Genomic DNA, 17,105 nt, shown 5'->3' with positions numbered 1-17,105 from the left:
CGTCCCACTTTAAATTTATTTCAAATTATCAGTTTTTTATACACTTCGATAAGATAAATACATATATGTTTTTGATATTAATTTGAATTGTAACTATGCACCTCTATCTATATTATAAACGATGATAAAATATTAATTATCATCTTCATTCCCCTTTCCACACCCAGTGGTGCATAGGGCACTGTTTAGTAAATCAAATGCAGTATTTTGATCATTTGTTAAATAAGGTGATCAGTACTACGCTTCAAGTGTCAGTCCCGGAAGGCCCAATGACAGTGGTGAATTACACCATGAACACCCCAGGCTTGAGAAAAACCCCATTTATTTTTTTCATTCTCTCCGGGAATCAAACCCGGAACCTTTAGTGTGTGAGTCAAGCGTCTTAATCAATACACAATGGAGGCCGCCAATATTGCAGTTTAAACAATATTTCATATCCACCCTGTCAGGAATCGAGCCCAGGATCTCAAGAATGGTAGGCGAAGGCCCCAACAACTACTCCACCCTTATTTTATCTCCGCTCGATTTCCTTATTCAGAATTTTTACCTGAGAGTAGCCATCGAGTGGAAAATGCTCCTCCAGGGTTCCCGTTCTGTTTCACACACAGAACTGTACTCTTTATTCGCCCTGACACATATACATTAATATAATTTAACTTAAAAATATTCATAATTATTATTTTCTGTAATGTCATATTAAAGAATCCATTAATTGGTAAGCAATTGTGTTTATTTATTCAGATATTATCCAGTCATATGTTTATCTTTAGGTACAGATACTATTTTGAACTTTAAAATCATTACGAGACCGACTATCAGACAGACATTTTTAAAATAAATGCTTATTATCCTAATCACACTGACCGATAAGCAATAAAACAATCGCATTAAATTTCTTTATATTTTTATCAGATTAATGTTGTCTTGTATAACAAATAAGTTTTGTTGGAAAATGTCACATATTACTGTTTAAAAATAATGAACTCATAAGTAAAGTATATACTTTCTGACCATTTTTCTAATACCAGTATTTTTTTTGTACTACAATTTTCAATATCGAAAACCCAGTATTTTGATATGTTGTCGATATTTTTGCTAAATATTTAAAAATCATTATCTTTTTTGCTTCATCGTATTCAATTTTCAGGTTAAATTCGTTGTAAAATATGGAAATCCTGAAAATAGAAGTGTTTGAGCTTAGGTAGGTACGGTGTATTTTAAACGCGACAGTAACATATTTAACTTAACAAACGCATACATTTCTAAAAACACACTAAGCTTTGTTTTTTTAACGGATTCAACAAAACATAAAATAAGTAAACAAACCATGCAAAATTAGAAACTTTTAAGCAAGTCTGAAAGCATTTAATCAAATCGAAATAAAGAAAATATTAGCATGTTGTCGGCGGACATGGCTCATAGTATCTCATATATCTAACTAAAACGACTAGGAACTAGGAAGCTACTGTCACCACTGACGCTAGTGACGGAGTTTGGTTGAACAAAATCAGCATACTGATTTCTGATTGGTTGAATGAGCAGAATGGTGTATGGCGTGACAAACTTTGAAACTTTAAAACAAGACAAAATAAAAAAAACTAATTTAATATCAAAATCCCGGTATTATCGAAAACCGGTTTCTATGCTTTAGCTACAAGTCTACATAGAATACAAGACTTGATATACATATATATCTCTATTATTTTTTTAAATAATGGAGTCATATTTTGCTATAACAGGCCTAAATTTAAATTATATTTTTATTCATTATCGAGTAAGATGTTAAATATTTTTTTATAAATACCAGAATTTCAAAATATCTTGTCTTTCACTTAATGTAACACGACATTATAGCCCTGTTTTTAGAGATAATTTTTAGCACAGCCTTTTAAGAGTCAATCGACATAATACTTAATGAAACTAGGGGACTCAAATTAACCCCAAGGTCGAATTTGTACTCAGTCAATCGTGTACAACAGGTAGACAGTTAGTGTCTATTTAAATAATTATATTTTAATCATGATTGTACGTCCCTTTTCAGAGATCTGGTAGATGTTTTGCACAACCGAGGAGTTCCGGTATACTTAGTCTCCGGTGGATTCCGCTGCCTTATTTCTCCTGTTGCTGAGCAGGTTGGCGTTCCCCTAGAAAACGTATTTGCCAATAGACTCAAGTTCTATATTAATGGTGAGTCTTTTTGCATATGCAAATGATTTTTCTGTACCTTACTCTAGGATAAAACACGGGAGCCCACTTTTTACCATTTTGAAGTTAAAAATGCAGAAATTATTGCAGTAAGCTATTTTATAATTGAATAAAACACTAATGTCCACTTTCGTCTTATAAATGCCTTTTTAAGTTGAAATAAAAATCTGCAGTCCACTTATTTTTAGTGCAAAAAACATCAATAGTCTCAGAAATGCTATTTTAATATGTACTTTTATTACCAAAATAATAATTATTTTACATTGGAAGTTCTTATGGTGTTTTGGAAATTGCACAATCACAAAATATAGTTTTCTGAACATTTTGTTCAATGTGACTCCGGTGGTTTATCCTTTAAGGTACAATTATTAATGGAGATTATGGCGCGTTGAAAAGTTAGCTTTTTCAGCAATGGCCGCAATTATTAAGAAAACCATATAAGAAATTAGTATTTTAATCATATATTTTGCCATTGAAACAAAAATAAAAAGTTCTCAGAGTTTATCTGATTTCTCTTGCAGCACACTTATGAGGAAATAGCCGGGGTTTTTTTATACATGTAAATACTACTTTTTTGTTGGTCTTTTATTTCTAATTAATGGAATATGGGGTCAACAGGAGAAAGTAAGTTAAATTATAAGCCCAAAACACTGACATATGCTTTTATATTGATATCCAAATTTGAAGAAAGTATTACAATACAAGGATTATTGTAATTTAATTTTTTAAACTGCTTTCACTGTTAACTTTAACTTGAAAAAACAGGAAAATCAATAACTGACATTTAAACATATAAATAACGTATTTTTAAAATATTTTTTTACCATAGCAAAATATCACTTTTTGAAACACATTATTTGATTTGATTATGATATAATTTTACACAAACAATGTATGTTTTACTGGTTCACACCAGTTGTATAATTTTTTGTTTACAATAATTCTCAATAATTGTTTGCTTAAAAATTTCCGTTGACATGATGATGCATTTGTTTTCTTTTTTACTATCAGAACAGTGGAATACTTTTGGAATTTATTGTTTTTGTTTTTCAGACCCATTCAGATTATTTATCAAGTAAGAACCTACTTATTTATGCATAGGAATGGTAACGTTGTTGTTATCATTGTTAAAGTTGATTCAACCACTGTGACGCAAGTAATTGGTAAAAAATAACAACCTACTGAATATTATTGATTCATTTGTTAACTTTATCAAAATACCCTTGATACAATTTTATGCAACTGTACAACTGAAAAGATCACAATAATTACAAATTTATAATAATTGTTTCTCAAGTCAGGGTGTTGTGTGTTGTAATTATTTACCATTGCAATTGAAATTCTTGGCTTGTGGTGCAAAAAATATTTAACATCAGGCATAAAAATTTGGTAATAAAAATATTTGGTGGGATTTGATTTTATGATGTCTATTTGTGTATTAAAATAATGTAAATATTCCGGTGAGTATTACTTTAAAAAACCACTGCAAAGTACTGTATTTATTATGTTTTAAATCTTTAAACAAATATGTACGAATATTTCATTTACATAGGTGTGTTTACTGCACAAAAAAAATTAAACACTTAACAGATTTTTTGTTATACTGAAATGTTGACTTTGGAACGACAATAATAATCTTACATGCAAACACATGTGGAGTGGAGATGTTTGTCTTAGGAACGAAACTAGTTACAACAGGATTTTTAGATCAGAACAAAGATATTGATATTTGTTTTTAAATATTTACATTTATTATCAAGCTTGTGCCTGGTAACATGATTAAGCTTCTATAAGGCTCGTTTGTCAACTCATAATTAAAGGTACTAAATTTTCGCAAATAAAAAATAGAAATTTAATTTCAAAACTTGATTCTTTTAGTCTTTCTTCTCTCCATAATGATTACATTATATTTACTAAAGAAGCGTTGTGTGTCTACGTTGTTAGTTGGACTCCAAATGCTCCGTAATGCTGCTCTAGCGAAGGTTGGAAAGCATCGACGAGCTCATTTTGAGGAAGTACTCTAAAAGGAATTTTTGAGAAGCTTTCAAGTAATGCATTTAGATTTAAGGTGGTCTCGCAGCCACAGATGAGCAAAGAACTGACCAATATGGAAGTAGGTTTCCTGTGTTGTATTTAATCTCATGTGTAGAGAAAGTTTATTGAAACTTTTTTTGATTGTGTTTAGATTCAAATCCATTTCTTTACAATTATTTAAGAGTAAATTTGAAGTTTTCCCTCAAAGCACCCCTGACTTAGTCGTTCAAGAGTTGCTTTTGAGTCTTCTAATTTGTTCCGCAATAATGGCGAGCAAATGAGTAACATGAACCTTATAATTCGTCAATTAGTTTCAGGCACAACTCAGATATGTAACTTAATTGAATCTTGAGTTTACGTTGAATTCATTGGCATGATTTTCTTTAAAAAAGCAAATGCTGGATTTCATTGTCACATTTATTGAAAAAAAATAAAATGGTATATTTCGCATCTATAAAAAAAAAAATTAAATAAATTCGCGCCTTTCGTAAAAACGAAAATTCAAATTTGAAAAGTTGTTAAAAACTTGGACAGAAAAATATTTTGGCTATATTCTTGAAAAACAATATTGATAACAAAAAAAACATGCTTTATCTAGCACGTGGAGTTGATAACCTCAGGACATATTAACAGTAAACAATCAAACTAGATTTTTTAAAATACAAATCTGCCTTAAACCAGTTTACAGGTTGTAAACTTTCACTCTTCACTAATGCGAATAAACTCTTAGATATTTCCTTTTGCAAAATGTAATACTTAATAATATGAGTTTGCTCTAATTGCTTCACATGCAGATGCTATTTCGGTTTATTTATTGCATCACAGTCGAAATTCATATTCGTTTTGCTTATAATTATTATTAGTACATTATGGTAGTGTTGCAAAACACAAATCGGAAATAATTATGTCAAATTGTTTACAAGTTTTTTGTACTTATATTTTTAAAAAGTTAAAGGTGTAAGATTTTCATGTTAGAAGGGAGGAGGAAATGTTTGGATATTTAAGTGAAAAATTAAGAGAATCTATAATTTATAAAGAGGAATATGTAGATGAGATCTACCTTACCTAGAATGCACTCATATATCGGGGAGTAAAATTCCCCTATCTTTGCTAGTTTGGATCTCAAACTGCAATTCCTCGATCACATCCAACAAACGGTACAAGTTTATTGTTTACTGAGGGCATGTTTATCTGGTTGAATCAGACCCCGTAGCATGTCATACGTTTTCTAAGTTTGTTATGTTTCAAAATCGTATTTCTCATTTCCGCTACATACGAACAAACATTCAGTGACGCTTGTGCTAACGACTCGGAGTATAGTGTCTTCGTCTATTCATTTATTATTCCTTTTCCGCACCTAATGGCGTATAGGGCACTGCATTGGTACACTAACTGTAGAGTTATAACATACACTTCATTGGCCAGTTTAGAGACTGAAATATTCTAGTGTAAAAAAACCAGTTTAAATAAATATTTCACGTTGACCATGGCAGGAATCGAACCCGACACCTCTTTCATGAAAGGCAAACAAGCTGATCATTTGGTCACGACGCGGTCTTCCTTAAGTGGTAACAATAAGTTTTTTGATGGGGAATCACTTTGTCCTAAATATGGTTAAAAATGCTTTAACATTGAACACGCGCCCTCCACAGAGTAGGCTCTTTGAAGACCCGAGCTTAGAGGGTCAAAACTAATTCGTGGGGGCCTGTCACGATGGATCTACGCGGGTCCCAGTGGCAACAGGACCTTATGTAGCGCTTACCCCCATCTATAATAATAAGAATATGGTCTAAATTAGAGTTTTGTTTTATTCCAGGCGATTATGCCGGCTTTGATGAGAACGAGCCGACATCACGCAGCGGGGGAAAGGGAGTGGTCATCAAGAAATTGAAAGAACTTCACAACTACAAGAGGATTGTCATGATCGGGGATGGAGCCACCGACCTGGAGGCTAGTCCGCCTGCCGATGCTTTCATTGGTAAGATATTGTTACTTTTATATTTCAAAACAGTTAGATATAAATAGAAACAGTGAAGAAAAAAAATAGCAAAAGGCAAAATGTTCATCGGGTTATTTAGATTATTCAAAAAATTGTTGACATTTGATAGTCATAATTTAATAATTCTTTATAAATTAATTTTATGAAGCACATAAAATGTACAGAATCATGAGGATCGACATTTATTTGATTTATTTATTTTAGTTTATTTTTGCACCACAACAGGCCAGGAGGCCCAATTACAGTAGTGAATTACATCACAGAACACCCAGGATTTAGAAAAATCAAATTTAATTTTGTGTTCTCACCGGGAATCAAATCGAATTTCTTACAAATTACCTACAATAAATCAGTAATTTTATTTGAGTTTCTTTTTATTTTCGTGCTTTTTGTTACATTTAATTTTCTTAAAAAATCTTTGATTTTATCTGTCATAATAATATGAACATGTAGCAGGAAGATATTTGTTATTTTTTAATAAATTGGCTTTACCTGTGATGAGAGAAAAAAACGTGAATTAATAATAATTTTGTTAAATTAATGTACATATGTATATATTTTAAATGGTGTATTTTTAGAATGTTTATTTGTGCATTTTATGTATATAATATGCGGCATGTATGAGTCATATCCTCGGTGATACTGCAATACCGCGTATCTATTAATATAACTTTTTTGGCAGGGGATCTTAAAAAGCGTTCTCTTAATATTATATTGCTTACGATTTTAATCAACCTAAAAATCCGCTGAAGTATCAGAAAAAGTAGCATTACTTTTATTGAAAATAGTAATCATTTAAAACTAACGGCTCTAAGTCCCTATAATGAATTTATTTCAGTAAAACATTTTTGTAAAGAAACAGGTTAATATTAACATATTACAACAGAGATGAAGAACATTTTAAAGAAGATAATATAGAAGTCAAGGCATCTACAGGGCTTATGACCTGTCATTGGCTGGTTTAAGTGGCCACTTTACACACTGTGTAACATTCACCATTCTGGCCATATTTGAACATCTATATTACTTCAATTCTTTCATCTGTTGTTGTTTATCAAGCTTCTATATTATCTTCTTTAAAATGTTCTTCATCTCTGTTGTAATATGTTAATGTTAACAGCTCCCCAGGGAGTTGAATCCAGTCCTTGTCTACAAAAATTTGGACAAACTCAAAATATTGTTGAAACAGGTTAATAGCTGTTTTACCGACGATATGCCTAATATTATTTATATTTTAGTTTAGTAAACGTTCTTAATGCCGATGTCAGATAAATGAACAATGATTATTATTTCTATTTTCAGGTTTCGGTGGAAATGTTTTAAGAGAGGAAGTAAAGAAGAAGTCTCAATGGTTCGTCACAGATCTCCGAGAGTTGGTGGATGCGTTAGCAATTCAATCCAAATGATGCGACTCGGTGCGTCGAGTATTAGTAAACAATTTACTAAAGTATTCAAAGAAAGCTGTGTGTATTGTTACATTTATAACTAAATCTGCTACTTTATGATAATGTATTTATTACATGATAATGTTTTACAATTTCAACAAAAAACTGTTGTTTGAAGATTAAACTTTCAAAAAGTTACATTGATCAGTGGTGGATAGAAATCTAATATTTTAGCTGTGTGATTAACCTCTCCGCGAATGTGGACAATACAGTCATCTCTGTGTATATTTCCGAAATGATTTAATATTTTTAAAATGCTAGTTTTGACACCCACTTTCAGTTTTATTACGGTCAGCCATTTGATTTCATAGTAAATAATATTTTAGGTTATTTGTTTTTCATTATTGTTATAACCAAATAATATTAAATTGTAAAACAACCTCCCTGCCCACATACTGTCTAGTTTGTATACTCACTCGTCAAGATGTTAACTTGATATGCGTGTAGTAAATAGTCTTATATAATATATATATAGCACTTCGTTTTCATACCAAAAATGTATTTAAATTCGAGTCTTTTAGAGATTTATGCTGCATAGTTGACATTGATCAAAAACAGTGAATTACAAAACCTAAATAATTAATTAAAAAGTAACTATTGACTTGTTAGAATTTTGGTACTTTGTGTAGTTGTACCTAATTAGTTTGTCAAAGTTATTGTTTCACCTCAATACTTTATATGGTTAATTTTTCTAGCAGCTTAGTATGAATTTACTCTGTTTACATTCACCATTGCCAATTTTTTAGAGTTTAAATTCAATAGAACTTCAATAGAAAAAATATATTTGCGTATATTCAAAATAATAGTTTCCAATAATTAATCAGAGCACTGTGTTCTACTTTTTAGTTTTATTTATAATTGTTTTGTATTTTTTCATGATTGATATTTTTTATTTTTTTATTTGATTGTGGAAACTGAAATTTAAATGTGGATTTCGAACAAATAGTACTAAAACTTACGTACCTTAAAGTCTCGTATCGTATCGTAATTATTATTTATTATATAAATCTTGTTTTATATACTGGTTTTAGGATAAGTTAAATAATTTCATTTTAATTTTGTATCTCATCAGTAATGTTGGAAGTTGAAGTAAAAAAAGTTTTTTTTTGCTTATTTCTAGTAGAAAAATTCTGATTTCAATTACAATATTCAAAGTTAATTTTTTTCTTAAACATGCCCTATTCTGGTGAACATCATACTAAAACAATGGTACAGTTTACAGGTACAAATAATGAATTAATGGTATTTTGGATAGCAAAATAAGCCAAAATGTAATTTGTAATTTCCCTTTTAATTTGTGTGCGACAAAATATACCTAAAGTTTTTTGTCAAATTAATGGTAATTGAGTTTTTGTTTCAATTATCATGGCGTGAGGAGCCGAGGCGTGTACAGAAGGAATATAACTGCTTTCACGCTGGCCCGAGTATGCTCTGTAATACAACTTTTGTTTATTAATATTAGGGTAGTCTGAGAATAAAACTGTAAAATCATCGCACGTGACATTTAATGTTTCTGAATACAAAAATATTTTTACAATAAGGCAGCGATCATAAAAAGATTTTTTGTGTGATTTATCCATTTAGACTAATTTTGATAACTAGGTATGTTTATTTTATTGTTCCTCAATGAATTTACGTTTCTAAAAAATAAAATATTTTTGAAAAGCATCTGTGTGTTTTATTCTTCGCTTATTTTTAAATCATTCATCAATCAGAATTTGACAATTTGTTTAGAACAGGTAATGAAAAAACGAAGTTAATTGAGGACCTGTATCAAAGTGGGACAATAGCCATTTTCATAATTTTTCACTAAAGATGATTTTCTGTTACAAGAAAACAATATTGAATACATATTTATACATTTATAAAATAAATTGGTAGAGATTCAGTTTGTGCACTTTAAATATCTAAGATAAGTATTATTTAAATAAAAAAACACAATTTGAAAATGTCGTTGCCTGTTTTTGAAACCAAAACAAGCGATTTTCTGTTTTTAGAACCCACAGAACTGCAAGTGTCCGTTTTTGAAACCAAAACAGGCAATTGCAAACAGGCGCGTTTATCAGGAAACAAGGAAGGTAGAAGATAGTTCAAATGATTGTTAAAAAGTTTAAATTAAGGGCATTCCATTAGATTCAGAATAATATTTATTATATTATGTGGTTTTACAACATGAACTTAGTTGGAAACAATATCATAGTCACTAAAAGTATCATCATTTCTTGTGTTGGCAAACATGCTGTTATAAATATGACAGGAAGCTAACTGAATATTCAAACTCTGTATTATTTCCTTATTTTCAAATAACTTTTGTATGGCATATTCATAGTCGTACCACGTTGGACATTGAGAGGAATTTTGTACATTTTGATTATAATTTAGTAATCCGTTTTGGAACGGTATACTTTGTGTTGATCCTAGTCTAGGTACCTTTTGTATCACCATCGTAATGTAACGATTAAGCTGCAGTTTTGTAATCCTCAAATCCCGTTTTAGTTTTCTATTTTCATTTTCGAGAACTTTTAGTTCTCTAGCAATCATCGGTGCTTTCCTTCCACCTTCAAATGGAGTTATACTACTCAAAGTTTGTAATATTTTCTCTTTTGTATCATCAATAATACTTACAATGGTTTCTTTTCCGACATCACTCGCGGAACACGGATTGCCTTGGTGCTTTTTGAGCCTGATTATCTTACCTCCTTGTGATGTTTTTATTCCGAGGACAAGCTTATCGGAACCTCCTTCCGGAGAAAATGTTCTGATATCGACATCAGGTCCCTCCATCCTGATCGATGTAGCGTTGTCAACTGTTATAGAGTCACTTTTTATTGCGTACAGACTTCCGATATTATCACTCGAACCGATCGAAAGGATAATCAATGTATTTTCTGACCGATCAAGATAAATTTGGTTAGTAGAATATTCCCCGTTTGTTGCGATTTGTGTTTCTTCTTTTATTGTGTTTTCTATGTACGTGCCACCTTTTTTTAAATAGTACTTGTTTTCTTTGTCGTCAAAAAACTCCTCCCAACGGGGAATTAACCGTCTTTTGTACGTGGGTTGTAGCATGTTATTTCGGATGATGTAAGTCTGCGCTTGAATAAGAACTACCACAAAACCGTTAACATATCCGATCCTCGTGGGTGGAACATCAGTATTGATGACCATATCGCAAACATAGTAATCGGATAATATTTTTACTATATTATCAACGCAGTTTCCACTGTCATTCTCCATAAAACATTTAGTCGTCCAAGTTACTTCAGGCGATATTTGACTGTAGGTGATGCCGGTACATTCAAGTAAGATGACTCCCCAAATAGAGAAGTAAATATTGATGGAGATAATTGTAAACCTGCAATTTTTTGTACATTATTAATTTACAATTTTACTTCTAAATCCTCCAGAAATCTAAGAATTGTGTGTTACTGGTAAGATTGTTAACAATTTATTTTTTTAATGTCAGGAGGTTATGTTAGAAAAAATAAACTATTGGTTTTATCCTTAGAGTAATAACCCAAAAGAGTCGGAGAAAAAACATTGAATGATTATTGACCACGAAGTAAGCTACAGATTAAAGCAATACAACAGGTTGTAGGGACTTGGAGTGAGAATTGCGAGCGCAAACCGAAACCGACCATTACACGTTTGTTGTTAAACTAAAAACCAAACTAAAACCAAAACAAAAATTTGAACACTTTTATTATTTGCAATAGAACTTAGAGAATTATTAGTCTGAGGTTTTTTCACTGTTTCTTGTTTTCTTTAAACATTCAACCAAAAAGTGCTAAAATATTGAGCAATGACATTCAATATAATTATGATAATAATGTAGTCAACAATGTTTTGAGTGTGTCTGAGTGTTTATAGACAGGCTGGATTTCCTCCTAGGGAGTTATTTAGATTTAAATTTGTTGCAACAAAGAGGGAAAACATTTTAGAGAAGACGGAAAACCAGTCTGTCTGCAAACATTTGGACACATGCAAAACATTGTTGATAAAACTAACTGGTATAAGACAAAGTATAAAAACTGAAAAATTGTTTTCAGGTGTTGCCTATAAGGTGAAATGGTTGAGCCGGGTGAATCTCATCCACATGACAAAGGTTTCAGCCCTTTTACTTCACAGAAGTCAACAGATGGAAGAGTAGAGGAAATGTGGCCACTTAAACCAGCCAATTACAGATCAGAAGCCCTGTAAATGCCTAGACTTCCATATTTCTTTCTCTAAAATGTTTTCTCTCTCTGTTGCAACAAAATTTGGAAATAAAATAGTACTTAATATTTACAAACCCCATTTCAAGTTGAAATATTAAACTTTGATATTTCCTTAACAAACTATGTATTATTTATATTACTAATTTAGCAGATCAAACACGAAATATATTATTTTACTTTTTGCTAATTTACAATTTATACTCTTAGTTTGTTTCGGAGATTATGAAAGTAGTTACTTGTTTGATACAAGTACCTACCTAATAGGTGTATCAAAAGTCAAGTATTCATTGGTATTTATTAGTTTTTTAAAACAATATTCATTCCAAGTTCCATTTTTCATTATTTTTATTTTAATTTTAATTTATTCATATAAAGATACATGTTATAATAAAATAAAAAAGTTATCCTAACTCTATGAGGCCAAGAGCCCATTATGATAATATAAGAAATCTATTTAACATTTTAATAAAATTGTAAGAATTATTACTTGTTGCAACGGAGCTCCTATCCAGTTGGAGATGAGGGAAGAAAATGATGTTGGGGCTTTTTTTTTATTTGCATTAATATACATTTTTAAACTTTTAACATTTCAATAATTTTTTTTAGTTATTGAGAATATACAAAGATGACTTAATCTTCTCCGCAGTCTCAATCCTGGGGATTGGTTTGCAGCAAAGTCTTGCATTTCGTCCTCCATTAGTCTCTATTCATTGCAGCCCTCTTCAGGTCGACATATGAAGCACAGTTTAAATCCTCGCACACTTGCTCCAAATATTCCCGTCGGGAGCGTCCTCTGTAATTTGTCCCCTCAGCCATTCCCTCTATGATGTCATGCAGGAGACATTCATTGGGCTCGCCTATCTGAGATGGTTTTGATTAGTTGCCTCCCTTCTTCGATTCTGCTGAGAACCTCGTCATTAGGGATGTAGTCTCTCCAGGAAATTCCTAATATTTTTCTGTAGCACCACATCTCGAAGGCCTCTAGTCTTTTTTTATCTCTTTCAGTTAGGCACCATGTCTCACAACCGTACATCAATATGCTTCATACATATGTCTTGGCAGCCTTAATATACATAGATAATTTACGAAATGTTCTAGGCAGTTTTATGCACTAGTACGTATTTATGTTTACATTTCATTTATGTATACCTATATTATTTATATAATAAAACGCACAATAAAATAACAAAAACATAACATCAACTATAGGTACATTTGTGGAGCAGTTGATTCAATATTGGTTTGGGCGAATGAGACAATCCATTATGCTTCTATCCAGCTCCATTATCCATTTTTTATAGCTTTTTTGAACATTTTCTTGGTACTAATTGTTTTAATGGACAGTAGAAGTAGGTTATAGATTTTAATTGCATAATACTCAAAATCCCTTTGCCCGAAAGTGATTTGTCCGAGTTTGTATTTGTTTAAGTTGTCTTCGTGTTGAGGATCTAGTGATTGTATTCTTTGTTAGTCATGTATGTATTATTGGGGTTATGTCTTTCGTTTGAGTGGAAATAGTTTTGAATCTGTAAGCGAGTATTGTTTTAGCAAATATTGCTTTGGTGTCATATATTGTGATTTGTGGAATATTTCTTCAGTAAATGTCTGTACCGGGACAAATATTATTTTAATTATGGATTTTTGTGAAAAAAAAATATAAATAATAATATAGATAATAGAATAACTGTGTCACACTTATATTAATACGAACTAATATAATATTACATAAATTTATAAAAACAACTAATTTACAGATATAATTGACAGCCCAAAAGATCAGTAATGTAGATACCAACCAATAAACTGTTTTTTTTAATTCAAGAAAGAAAATACATAAAAAATCAAAATGAATTTAGGCTTTGATTTATGTTTATTACATGTTGAATAATACAAAACCGGTGACGGGCTAATTAATTGAATTATGTGACTAAGTAACTACATAACTGATTAAATAACTTAAGGGTGCTTCTACTTTTATACTAACAGCCCGTTGTGTTCCTTTTTACTTTAAGGAATTTGTATTACCCAGACTGTCAGCAATTTGATATCCGCGCGTGTCAACAGTTTGACGTCAGTAATGTGATGTTTTGATATTTATTTAATCTCTGTACGGTCCAAGATGGTAATAGGTCAGAAGACAGTGGACATTTTAAATTTTTAAAAAATATATGGGAGTTGCACTCAGGGTAATAGAGTAATTGCATAGAACAAAATTGTTCTAAGTTTTTGGTTTGGTTTTAATTTGGTCAAACGTGTAATGGATGGTTTCGGAAAATAAAAATAATACATATATAATACATACCCTCATATGTATTTTTTTTTTCCATTTTTGGTGGATGTTTCTAAGTTTGCTTCTAATACCCACATATATGCGTTCATGTGCGTATGTGTGCTCCGCGTATAAATGCGTGGTGGGAAAGGTGGGACTTGTCCATATTTAAAAAAAAAAAAAAATCAAAATGTATTGCAAACTAGTAATTGTGCCGTCGTTTTTGTTACATTCTGTTCTCATCTCGTAAATTTGTCAAAGGTTATCAAAATGTTCGTCTTCGAAATAATTTCATATTCACAAATAAATATGCCAAATAGAACTTTAAAATATAAAATACTATGATAGATAGATAGGTCAAGATTAGATAGATATGTCAAAAAAGGCGATTTTCATATTAATGAATTTAAACAGGGCTCAAATCTTGCGTATTGGTGTATTAACGGATTTTTTTTCGTATTTAGTAAGAAAAATCCCGCATTCTATCATTTGTGTACAGCAAAGGGAAATTTTGAAAAAAATGTCAAAAACCACTGAGGTATAACTAAATAGAGATGATGCTACATGGAACGATAGTTTGAAATTATGTTCTGAAAAATGAGGGTTGTCGCGTCAACATTGCCGTGCAAAATGTGTAGTAGAGTAAAAAAGAATAACTGTTTATGGCAGTTTAATGTGAATTCAAAGCTGTGTGCCGCGCCTTTTGACGCTGCTTCGCATTTACTGACTACAAGTTAAGTTCCGGAACCTATGTTGAATGCAATACAAAACGGATGCTTAGTGCTGGATTTATTGTATACATATATCAATGCAAAAAACGCCAAATTATTTTTTTTCGTTAGAAATACATCGGTAACTTTTTAATGATTTTAATAGCATTTAAGTAAGTACTTTATTTTAATTACCCGATGATGGAAAAAATAAATATTGAAGTATACGCAAAAGACATTTTTTAAGTTAAAAAGTGGGTTTTTACCTCAGAGTAATAATGCGTGAACCTATAGAGAAGCCCTATCACTATGTTTCATAGAACGCAAGCGATGTTGGTTTGTTGGTTAGCAACCAAATGGTGACCATTTTGTTTTGTTTGACAACATAACGGTTCGATCGGATGCTTTTGTAGCTGTGCTTGGCCATGTTTGTAAATAACTTGGATATTTACGTTATAATAAATAAAAATCGACAATGGTGAATTGCTGTATTTTTGGTTGCAGCAGTAGGAGCGTCAAAGGTGTTGAAGGAGTCAGTTTTCACAGCCCAGATAGCAATTTAAACTTGCCTCAAGCTTGTATCAAGTTTGAAGTATCAAGAGTTCAAGCTTGACCCAAGTTTGAGATTGCAACTCTGTAAACTTGAGGCAAGTTTAAAGCAAACTTTCTAGTTACCATCCAACAAACTTGCATGATGTTTGGATTTATTTAGCAAAAAAAACCCAAAAAAATAGAGAAAAAAAAAACAAAAAAAGGAAAAAAAATACAAAACAAAAAATACGAAGCTTCTTAAAAATATTAATAATTAATAAAATATCTTGTTATTATTACTCAGTATATTTATTTTGAATAAATAATAAAAATTACGGGCTATTTTTGCCAAGAAAGTCAGATGATGTGATGTCAGATGATGTGATGACAAATAATTCATGTCAATTGACTGGATATCAGAGTCCGGTGCATTCTTTTGTCTCTCAACTCTGAAACAAATAAATAAAATTGTTTTATGACTTACTAGCTTTTCGACTAGCGAGATTTCTCATGGTAAAAAGTATCCGATATTTAAATCAAAATTTGTTGCAACAAAGGGAAAACATTTTGGGAAGGAAATATTTTACATTTTTTTTACATTTTTTTTGCACCACAACAGGCCAGGAGGCCTAATTACAGTGGTGAATTACATCACAGAGCACCCAGGCTTGAGAAAAATCACATTTTTAATTTTTTGTGTTCTCATCGGGAATCGAACCCGGAACCTTCCGTGCGTGAGTCAAGCGTCTTGACCACTACACCACGGAGGCCGCCAATATGGAAGTCTAGGTATTTACTCGGCTTATGTACTGTCATTGGCTGGTTGACGTGGCCACTTTACAAACTGTGTAACATTAAGCGTTCTGCCTATGTTTAAACATCTTCATTTCCTCAACTCTTCCATCTATTAAGTTTTGTGAAGTATAAGAGCCTCTGGGGTTAAAGTTTTGGTTTATTATATCGATATATTATCAACAGCCTTTTCGTTCTGTAAATAAAACATAATTCAACCAATTCAATTCAATAATAGTGTAATGTTTGTGATATTTAATAATTAATCAGTTTAAACTATTGTAAGCATTATGCAGTGGATGAGATATTAATATCATACTTACTTTTAAAGAGCTCTCGACAAGACGGTTTTGTCGAGTGACAGTGCAACAAAAACTCATTTTTAATGTTTTTTTCCTCAGTGGCATATCAATAGTTTATCCTTTAAACTGAGTATTAACACTTTGACAATATTAAAAGTTTTACAATCGCCGGAAAAACATTCAATGATAAATGCGCAATTAAAGAACCGGGCTTTAAAAATCACAGACTACAGATATCTTTTAAAAATGACATGAAACCCACGGACAAAAACGGTGAAATATATAATTTTTCTATGACTTTGATAGTATTGCCAATCTGAATGTTGTTTGGAATTAACCACTTTTTTGGATATTTGTCATGCACTAATTTAATTCGGCGGCCTTCGTGATGTAGTGGTTAAGACATTTGGCTCACACATGGAAGGTTCTGGGTTCGATTCCTAGTGAGAACACAAAAAATAAATGCGATTTTCTTAAGGCTGGGCTAGGCGTACAGTGCTATAATTCACCACTGTAATTGAGCCTCACGGCCTGTTGTCGTGCCAAAAAAATCGGTCTCGTAGAAAAGTCATGGGATTAAATATAACAGTTTAAATATAAA

General features: G+C 31.4%; 2 protein-coding genes across 2 annotated transcripts; one reads left to right on the top strand and one right to left on the bottom strand.

The window, feature by feature from the left end:
* Positions 1–1,166: 1,166 nt before the first annotated feature.
* Positions 1,167–9,351, top strand: LOC148271222 (phosphoserine phosphatase-like). Its single transcript, XM_088241690.1, has 4 exons — positions 1,167–1,201; positions 2,042–2,187; positions 6,056–6,217; positions 7,541–9,351. Exons 1-4 carry the CDS (start codon positions 1,167–1,169, stop codon positions 7,642–7,644), a joined length of 447 nt encoding a protein of 148 aa, XP_088097816.1. The 3' UTR covers positions 7,645–9,351.
* On the bottom strand, positions 8,169–12,111 carry LOC148271221 (uncharacterized). The gene is made up of 2 exons (XM_088241688.1): positions 11,976–12,111; positions 8,169–11,038 (listed from the first exon to the last, which is right to left on the bottom strand). The coding sequence occupies exons 1-2, from the start codon at positions 11,978–11,980 to the stop codon at positions 9,862–9,864; spliced, it is 1,182 nt and encodes a 393-aa protein (XP_088097814.1). The 5' UTR covers positions 11,981–12,111; the 3' UTR covers positions 8,169–9,861.
* Positions 12,112–17,105: the final 4,994 nt, after the last annotated feature.

The sequence above is a fragment of the Micrasema longulum genome, unplaced genomic scaffold (genome assembly GCF_059751315.1).
Source record: "Micrasema longulum isolate JH-2025_06_02 unplaced genomic scaffold, ASM5975131v1 h1tg003018l, whole genome shotgun sequence".
NCBI classification, from domain to species: domain Eukaryota; kingdom Metazoa; phylum Arthropoda; class Insecta; order Trichoptera; family Brachycentridae; genus Micrasema; species Micrasema longulum.
This window is presented reverse-complemented; position numbering and strand designations above follow the sequence as displayed.